We start from the raw sequence: 10,464 nt of genomic DNA, 5'->3' as shown, positions 1-10,464 counted from the left end.
GGGGGGGGGGGAACTGGAAAAGGGAAAGAAGAAGATGGAGGGGGGTCACGTGGGGATACTGGGATTTGCTGGGTTTCGGCGTCGGGGAGGTTTCCGTTTTTGCTGGGTTTTGGGGAATGGGGCGTCTGTTTTTGGGGAAACGCGTGGGTGAAGGGGGAAAGAAGGAAGGGGTTTGGTCGGGTCGATTATTGGATTTGGGGTTAGGTCGGGTCGATGGAAAAAAGGGAAATGGGCTGGGAATAGAGGTGGAAAAAAGGGAAATTGGGTCGGGTAGAAAAGAGCTGGGCCTGGGAGGAGTTGGGCTGAAATTATTGTTGAAAAAAGGTTGAGGGTGGAGAAATGGGAAGTGGGCCAGAAAAGAAATGGGCTGGGATTGGGAATAAAAGGGAATTTGTGTAAATGGCCCAAAAAATGATTTGTCCAAATGGGTTTAAGAATTTCACTAATAACTAAATAGTCGGAATCAATATAAATTAATTAATGAGCTTCTTAATCTTAACAGAATAAAATAATTATTTTAATTGTAAAATAATGATTCAAAATGTAACCATAATTTGAAGTAAATTAGTTTAATACAATACTTACTAAAATTAAAATATTTTTGAGATGGTTTTTGAATAATCATATAATATACTAATTATGTACGTAATGATGTAAAATATATATATTATCTAAAAGTTATAAGAAATGACAAAACTATTCAAAGTAACGCAAAACATTATATATATATATATATTGTAAAGCTAATTATTTTAAATTGGTTGGAAAATTTAAGAAGCTCATGAATTAATTCCTATCGGAGAGGGTCAAAATTGGGTGTCAACAGATGTCCCTCATTTTACTTGGATTGATGCAAGCAATTCGAGGAAAATGAAATTGACCAAACCAATTTTGACCAACCCCATTCATCTTTAAGGGAAGGATTTGGTAAAATGTTAAGGAATTAGGGCCTAACCCTTGAAACGGGTTTCCTACATATCTCAGGCTATATGAGAATTCAGGCCACTTGTAGTTCGATAAGCTTGATTTAACGCACGATTTTTAAAGAATCAAAAGCCAACTCGATACCGAATTATGAAGGTATCGAAATGCTCGAGATTAGAATTCGAGAGCGAATGTTGGAATACAGCCGAGTTTCAACATTGAATCTGCCTACATATCCTTAAATCTTCGGAATCAGGCTGTGTGTAGTTCGACTAGATCGGTGGAAAAGGAAATCTATTATGCTAGATAACCTTTTGGTTTTGGACAAGTGGCAAATTAACGAGTAAGAAAAGGAGGCTTGTAACCTCTTAGCCATGAATGTGGCGCGCTTCACACCTATAATTAAGAACTTACACGGACATATTTCTGAAGCTCTTGGCGTATTGTCACTCAGATTGGAAACTTGCTTTTGATAAATAGAAACTTCCGGATGCGAGACTGAAACTGACAGAACTAAAGAAAGACCCGCATGCTCGAGAGAGGTGGTTCGATTGTGGTGGAAGTCGCTCCTTTGCTCGCGTCCTAAGATTTTGGCATTCCTCTTTGGACTGTGTCCCAGTTCGCTGCTAAGAAAAAGTTCCATGTTGTGCTGCATCCTTTTTGATGTCGTCCGCACCTGTGGTTTTTGGAGAATTCATCCTTTTGGATGCTCTCGAAAAAGACTGAGATAAAACTCGTCAGCGTAAAAATGCAATTAGGATGGGAGACAGTGTCTTTTTTACCGTGTCGACACTTCATTGTTCTCCTCAAATCGACGTCGACTCGATCGGTCTGGCGTCCAGCAAATAAAGCTTATGCCTTGCGTTTTGCAATATCATCTTCAATGTATTCTATACTTGACGTCGAAATAAATGAATAAATGCTGATGCGATATTGATGTTTCTTTTGTCGTCATCTTCGATGCTCTTCTTGATGTTTACTTTTATCAAAATACAGAATGCAATTGAGGCCGATGGATAAATATTCCTCTTGGGATACCCAATTTCCCCTTTCTGTACCCGTGTATGTCCTCTTGCGGGGCATGAATATCTTCCCGTGATATGTAAATTCCTGCGAGGTATGAAATCTTCTCGCAATGCATAACTTTCAGCGAGTCATGAAATCTTCTCGCGATGTGCAAATTCAACGAGGCATGGATTCTTCTCGTGATGCATAAATTTCGGCGAGGTATGAACTCTTCTCGCGATGTCTAAATTTCAACAAGGCATAAAATCTTCTCGCGATATATAAATTTTGATGAGGCATGGAATCTTCTCGTCGTGTATAATTGTTGACTCGGAATGCATGATTTTCCGTAATGCATGATTTTTCAGCAGTATATGACTTTCGCGATGCATGACTTTTCGCAATGCATGATTCTTCGCGATGCATGTTCTCAGCGATGCATGGTTTTCCGCAATACATGATTTTTAACTCGTAATGCATGAATATTTATATCGTCTGTTTTGAAGATAACGGCAAGACGACCTCCAAATAATATATCGACTTGATCGATAAATAAATAATAATAAAATAACTATCTCTTCTGGGGTAATGCATTGTCTTGATTGAAAATAATTATCTTGCTTTGATAATGTAATTCAAATAGCATCCTTTACGGGAATCGTAAAATCTTCGTTGAGATTCCTGTTTGATTCACCTTTGAATCTAGCTAGACGCTCTTTGTAAATTTCATATTGTTGGAACTAGATTGAAATAAACAATTCATATTCCCATGTCTTTCACATAAGTGATATAAATGCCTCTTGCTTCTAGGAAAACCCTTGATTTTGGGATAGTTTTTTCCTCTTTGGAGTTCACTGTAATGAGCTAGATAGCTCAATAATTATCCAACTGTAAAGAGGTGGATGGCTCGATAATATTCCAACTGTAACGAGGTGGATGACACGATAATATTCCAACTGTAACGAGGTGGAAGCTCGATAATGTTCCAACTGTAACGAGGTGGATGGTTCGATAATAGTCCAACTGTAACGAGGTGGATGGCTCGATAATATTCCAACTGTAACGAGGTGGATGGCTCGATAATATTCCAACTGTAACGAGGTGGATGGCTCGATAATATTCCACTGTAACGAGGTCGATAGCTCGATAATATTCCAACTGTAACGAGGTGGATGGCTCGATAATATTCCAACTGTAACGAGGTGGATGGCTAGATAATGTTCCACCTGTAACGAGGTGGATGGCTCAATAATATTCCAACTCTAACGAGGTGGATGGCTCGATAATATTCCAACTGTAACGAGGTGGATGGCTCGATAATGCTCAAACTGTAACGAGGTGGATAGCTCGATAATGCTCCAACTGTAACGAGGTGGATGGCTCGACAATATTCCAACTGTAACGAGGTGGATGCTCGATAATGCTCCATCTGTAACGAGGTGGATGGCTCGATAATGCTCCAACTGATTCAAAAATAGAAACCTGAAATGGAAAAGCATTTATACGAACCACTTATGGGGTGGATCACCCAACAAACTATATGCTAAAGTCTTTGATTGGCCAATCAAAACACATAATCACTTATGGGGTGGATACCCAACAAATAAGAATTATGACTCTGACATATTCAAGAAACAAAGTACGCCGAAATTGCTACGCGACAAACATACTAAAAAAAAACTAAATTGACGTTTATGCACGTCGCGACTATGATTTTGTTCTTTAAAAGAATGAATTATCGAGGTGAATGACTTAATTCATTCACATGAAAAATAAAGACACTCTCGTCTTCCTTGACAAACTCAGCAGAATTTGAGTTTTTTGCAGTCGTTTTAAATCATTTATCGAAAACTTGTACCAATTCGATAATTTTGACTGTGAAGGAGATATTGTGGTCACCATCATCTTTCTGATGTGATGGACTCGGCAAATTCCCTTGCAACACTTCTAAGTTAGTGTCACTTTGATCATCTTCAAATTTGATGTCGCTTTAATATACGACTTTGACTTTAGCAATACTATCACCTGCAAAGCTCGACACCAAACATTAGTATCGATGATGAAGTAAAGAATAGAAGTAAAGTTGAGGAACTAGATTGAGTCGTTTGGCTTATCAAGATTAGGCTATGATGAGTCCAACGGTAACTTTGATCATGACTCATAACTAGCAATCCTCCTGCACTTTGTTTCTTGTAACTTCGAAAGAATCTAGCAGTGTTCGGCCTTAATATTCCTGCAAGATAAAAGAAACTTGTTTATCACTTGAGGCAATATAAAGAAATAGAGATAAAATGAGATTGAAGATTTTCTAGGTTTCGTCGATGAGTCCACGATGGGTGCAAGTGACGCCTTTTGCCATTCATGACAGCTTTATATAGCCATTTTTGTGACTTCAATGTTCCTGCGTTCAAAGAAAAATTCTTAGATTGAAAGACTGATTTGTGTTGGTCTTGTCTCCATGCTCCTTCTTGCAGTTGGCTTACACGCTCGCCCGTCCTTTATATGACATATTTGATGGAACTTTTGAGAACCCTCCTCGAAAATTTGTCCCGGTCTACAATATATAAGAACTCTCATAACTTGTTCGGTTAACTCTGAGGTTGCTCATTCTGGAATTTTGAGGCCCCTCCTCAAATTTTTGTCCCAGTTTACCTCAATAAGTAACAAATGACATTTGTGGAATTTTTGAGATCATCTCAAAAATTCTGTCCCAGTTGCAAACTAGATTGTCGTAATTTTTTAGATCCACCCCAAGCTAATCTCCGTAGAATTTTGGTCTTCTGTTTTGACTTGTTAAAGAAGTCCAACTTCAAATGAATTTTTGAGATCCTCTAAAAAATTCTTTCCCAGTTTCCATTATGAAGAGAAATGGAAATCTTACTGGGTATATGACCGAGCCGTTGTGGCGCCTACGTATCCCATTGGAGCAGGAATCAGGTCAAACGTAGTTCCCCTCTCCAGGATTAACCAAAATAGGAAGTTTTGATAAAGAAACGACCGAGGCCGACATGGGCCGCCTACGTATCTCATTCTTGAGAATTCAGGTCGAACGTAGTTCAGAAAATAAATGTGCGATAAAATGGGGGAAAAAGGATTAAATACATTTTCAAAAGAAATGTAACAAAACTTCATATGAAAAATTTGGCAATGTTGGGCGTTCTTCTTCTCGACCTTTGATGATGAATATCTTCAAATGACTCAGTTCAGAAATGTCTTGTACTCACTCTTGAACATCCAATATGTCATCCATTCAGGTGGTTTCCTCAATATTGATCAAGTTGTTGTTGATCATGTTTTGTATCTTGTGCTTCAGAGTTGAACAATTCTCTGTGTCATGTCCAATAGCTCCTGAATGGTAAGCACATCTGTGGTCAGCTCTGTAAAATTTTCCCAAAGGATTGGCTGGTCTTCCTTCTATAGGATAGAGCATACCCATTGCTTTCAACCTTTCATAAAGTTGAGTTTGAGATTCCCTTAATGGTGTAAATACTTTAGGAGCCTTCCTAAATTTTGGGCGAGGAAATTTTTCCTGATTGACATTATGGTTTTGATTTTTCCTTTGAGAAGCTGGTCTCATACGGGTAGCCGTGACCATACTTACCTCCTCCACTTTTCCTTTTGATTTATCCATATCACTACTTCTAGTTGATTTTCCATTAGATCGCAATGCGGTAAATTTGGTGAGCTTTCCAGTCTTGAAACCGTCTTCCAAAGATTCTCCCACTTTGACAATCTCGACAAACTTTTGTCCCATCAGACACAACATTCTTTCATATTTCTCAGGCTCTTGAGTACGAATGAACATTTCAGTGATCTCACGTTCGGACATTGGAGGTTGAACTCTTGCAGCCTCTTTTCTCCAACGAAAAGCGTACTCTCGATAATTTTGTGTAGACTTCTGTTTGATCTTCTCCAAGTAGTAGCGATCTGGGGCATCTTCTACGTTGTGTCCAAATCTTTCCGTGAAATCTTTTGCGAGTGTATTCCAAATTTTCCATTGTTTCAGCTCCAGTGATGTAAGCCACTCCAGAGCTTCTCCACTAAGACTTCGACCGAAGAGACGCATCAATAATGCTTCGTTTTTGCCAACTCCCACGAGTTGATCACAATAATCTTTCATATGTGCTAGAGGATTTCCTGTTCCATTAAAAGTGACAAACTTTAGCACTTTGAACCCTTCTGGGAGGTCGAGATTCGGATGGATGCATAAATCCTTATAGCTCAATCCATCGACTTCGGAAATATAGTGCAAATCCTTCATGGCTTTCCTGATGTCTTCTTTCATATTCACCTTCACTACCTCTTCTTTTGACCTCCACTCTCTCTCCTGTTCCTTATAGTGATCAAGCTCGGAACAGTTGGCATAAGGTTTATTTGGAATTGGGATTTGGAAAGTAGTCTTCTGAGGTATGGGTGGAACAATGGAGGGATTCTGGGTATTTTGAGTGGCTTGATAATTTTGGGGGAAATTTTGAGGATCGGTATTTTGGTTTTGAAGATGGGGGAAGGTTTGAGCATTGTTCGTACTTTGGTTTTGAGGGAGATGGAGGATTTGAAGGTTAATATTTTGAGGATGTGTGGTACTTGACACGACATGGTGGCGTGACGGGGATTGGGGGTAGTTAAGTCAATGGTTGGAGGATTTTGGGAGGGGTTAGAGAGAAGGTTCTGAACCTGTTCCGTGCTTGGTGGAGGAAAGTGGAGTGGAGGTCTTCCATCTCTTGGATTAGGTAAATCTTGCATTTTTTGCATTTCGACCCTCATTTCGGCAATCTGCTGCATCAACTGCCTAATCAATTTATTTTTATCAGCGGCGGCGGGTTGAGCCACGACAACATCATTCATGTCAATCACATTGGTTGTGGGTGATGTCTGCATGCAAAAAACACATGGTCAGGTCAAGTGCGAGAAAATCAACTAGAGCTAAATTAAAACGTAGTCAAATGTGAATGAAACGCATCAAGAAAATAATGAGTGACACGATTGAATAAAAAGATAACAGGGAAAGGCAAGAGAGCACAGACAGCGGCAAGGTGTTGGTCGTGCACAGGCATGGAAAATGGGCGGATGGATTCTGGTGGACTTTGATGAGACAACTAATATACAATGTTTGAACATTGTATTGGAGAAAAAATTATGGAGGGAAAATGCAGCAAAGGGCCGAAATTCAATCAGCCAAGTCAAATGCCAAGTACATGCGGCAGTTACCTTTTTGTAATCGCTTGTGTCCAGATAAATTTGTATCTTGTAATACCTTTTTGAATTTGAAATTTGAAATATCTTATCAGCTAGGGATGTCAACCGAAGTTTAATTTAGTGTCCTAAGTGGTTGAAAAGTGTTAGAAATGTGTCACGACACAATGCAATATAAAACACAAGGCAGCCATAAGTTCTATAATGGACAACCTTGTGCGTTGGACGTCCTGGAAGACAAAAAAGGGGGATAGACTTGCTATTCTAAGAGTGAAAGAGGGAATATTAAGTTTTGTATTTCACGAAGAAACTTTGAAAAAATGTGAGGGCTTTAAAAAGGTGACAAAGGCAGCAAACGTCTTGTGATTGTACCTTAAGTCGGAGTCGAAGTCGAAGTTGGACAGAATTGTTGTGCCAACGAGTGAGTCCTTTATATTTGTTTTGATTATCAATATAAAGTTTGGGTTTCTTGTACTTTTAGGTGTTCGTTTCATTGTTGAAAGTCTAAAATATTAACGAAGGCAAAAAACAGTAAAACGTCCTTAAAATGTTAGGCAGGCTAGACTACAAAACGGGCTCAGTTGAGTGGGACTTGACTGCCTCACATTGGTCTAACCTGTTGCATGAAATTAAGGTGAAGTAATCTGCCCGTGTGACAATTTGGTATCAGAGCGTTGCTTAGTTTATTCGATGGCTGATGGAAATGCGGGAGATGGTGACAGGATTGGAAGCGCTTATTGGTGGGATAAATGATGGGGAGACTTGGTTGATCTGGTCACTCAAATTCAAAGGGTAAATGCAGAAATCACCTTGACCAAAGAGGTATTGAATGAAAAAGTTTTTGTTGTTGGAGGCAGAATATGCAGCCAAACATGAAACTGCCTAACAAGAGATGCAACTTGTTCACAGAGAGAAAGAAGACTTGTCTGCTGAATTCTTCTTCTACGTCAGGCGTTGCAAGGGATAAATAACTCCATAAGGATGAAGGTTCCAGAAGCTAATTCTTACAATGGTATGAGGAGTGCTAAGGAATTGAAGAACTTTCTTTGGGATGTCGAAAACTACTTCAAGGCATCAAGGTTCCCGATGGTGAGAAGGTGTCAGTCACAATAATGTACTTTAGTGATGATGCCAAGCTTTGGTGGAGAACAAAGGTTGGTGAAGTAGAAAGTTTGAATCTACCACAAATTGAAATGTGGGAAATGTTGAATAATGAATTGAAAACTCAATTCCTTCCAAGCAATTCGTCTTGGTTGGCAAGGGACGGGCTGCGGATTTTGAAACAAAACAGCACGGTGAGGGCTTATATTAAAGAAGTTTTCATCCTTGATGTTGAATAGAGGAAACATGGTTGAGGAAGACAAGTTGCACTAGTTCATAAGCAGATTTAAGGGATGGGCACAAAGACAGTGAAGAAGAAAAAATGTTAAAACTCTCAATTTTGCCATAGTGGCAGTAGATAAGTTTGCTGACTTCAATGAGGGTGAATACCCAAGAGATTCTTTTCACTTCATACAAAAAGTTTAGGGAAAGGAGCGGAAGAAAAAGTGGAAGGGCCAAGTTGCCGAAAAGGAAGATAAAGATGGGAAAACTAGACAAGGGGAATCTTCTTTTCCAAATAAAAGAAAGGAAAGCTTGGGGGATGCTTTACTTGTGGCGATTAACATTAGAAAAGGGACTGTCCGGTGCAAGTTAAAAATGAATGACATGCTTGCTATCAAATTGGAAAGGGAAAAGAACAACGAGGAAGGAACATATAATATAAACTCTTTGGCGTTGGTTGAAGATGAAGATGATGGACATGATATGATTATTGTCCGGAATCCAAATAGGATCAGATGAGGAATGTCCTCGACGGGGAATTCGAGTTCCATTGGGTGGGGGAAGTTTGTAAGTGTCCAGACCAGGTAACTCGACATAAGCACGGTGGTGGCAAAGGGTTAGCATGACTGACTTTTTCAAGTTCCAAAGTGGGGGTGGAATTAATCATGCGTTGTATGAGAAAAGTGTTGGCATGAATAAGTGTGTAAAAAAAAGTTGGAAAGGCAATGTCATGACATAAAATGGACGTTGGCAAGGCAACAGACCATGAAATGTCATGGGCACTGATAGACATTGGTTGTGGGCAAAGTTTGCATGCGAAAAACACATGGTCTGGTCAAGTGCTGGAAAATTGACCTGAGCTAATTAAAAGCATAGTAAATGTGATTCAAATACAGCAAGAAAAAAATAAATGGCACGAGTGAATAAAAATATAACATGGCCAAGGCAAGACAGCGAAAAGGCATTGGTGGTGCACAAACATAGAAAATAGGCAAATGGATTCAGGTGGAATTTGATGATACAATGAATAGGCAATGTATAAACATTGTATCTAAGCCAAAAGTAAGGAGGGAAAATTCAGAAAAGGGCCGAAATCCAATCAGCCATGTCACATGCCAAGCTCATGCGGCGGTTACCTTTTTCTAACCGCTTGTGTCCAGATTCATTTGTTTGTAATAGCTTTTTGAGTTAAATATTTGAAATATCTTATCAATTCAGGATGTCAATTAAATTTTAATTTAGTTCGCTAAGTGCTTGACAAGTGTTACACATGTGTTACAACTCTATGCAATGTAAAACACAAGGCTGCCACATATTCTATAAATGGATAGCCTTGTGTGTTGAACGTTTTGAAAGGCAGAAAGGGGGGATAGACTTGTTATCCTAAGAGTGAAAGGATGAATATTAAGTCTTTAATTTTACTAAGACACTTAGAAAAAACGTGAGTATTTTAAAAAAGTGTCGAAGGCAGCAATCGACTTGCGATTGTGCCTAAAGTCGGAATTGAACGCGAGTCCTTTGTATTGTTTTGATTATAAGTATAAAAGTTGGGTTTGACCGTATATTTATGTCTTTGCTTCATTATTGAAAGTCTGAAAAATAATCGAACTAAAAATAGTAAAACGTCCTTAAAATGTTAGGCAGACTAGACTAGGAAAGGGGCTGAGTTGAGTGAGACTTGACTGTTTCACATTGGGCTAACCTTCTTCACGAAATTAAGATGAAGTAATCTGCCCGTGTGACGGACACCAATTGTAGGGGTGGGGATAATGGGGACTAGCAGTAGGGGTTAGGTAATAGAGGGAACTAAAAAGTCTTCTGTGAAAATAAACGGTGAAAGTAAAAGTATGTGCAATTATTTTATTATTAACCTTTAGGTCTAAAAAATTGAGGTGCAGATGACTTAACATATCAGAACACTTCTTCCAATTCTATGTGTCGAGTTGAGGTCGAATTCCACAGGGAGTGGTTGCGAGCATAATCAGCCAAGTAAAAATCAGTTTAAATTCAAACTACCCT

General features: G+C 39.1%; 1 protein-coding gene across 1 annotated transcript; it reads right to left on the bottom strand.

Moving 5' to 3' along the window:
• Positions 1 to 5,179: 5,179 nt before the first annotated feature.
• Positions 5,180 to 6,774, bottom strand: LOC107017973. The gene is made up of 2 exons (XM_015218294.1): positions 6,604 to 6,774; positions 5,180 to 6,331 (listed from the first exon to the last, which is right to left on the bottom strand). Exons 1-2 carry the CDS (start codon positions 6,772 to 6,774, stop codon positions 5,180 to 5,182), a joined length of 1,323 nt encoding a protein of 440 aa, XP_015073780.1.
• Positions 6,775 to 10,464: the final 3,690 nt, after the last annotated feature.

This window comes from Solanum pennellii, chromosome 1 (assembly GCF_001406875.1).
Source record: "Solanum pennellii chromosome 1, SPENNV200".
Lineage (NCBI taxonomy): Eukaryota > Viridiplantae > Streptophyta > Magnoliopsida > Solanales > Solanaceae > Solanum > Solanum pennellii.
The sequence above is the reverse complement of the archived record's forward strand: the minus strand, read 5'-3'. Positions and strand labels throughout refer to the sequence as shown.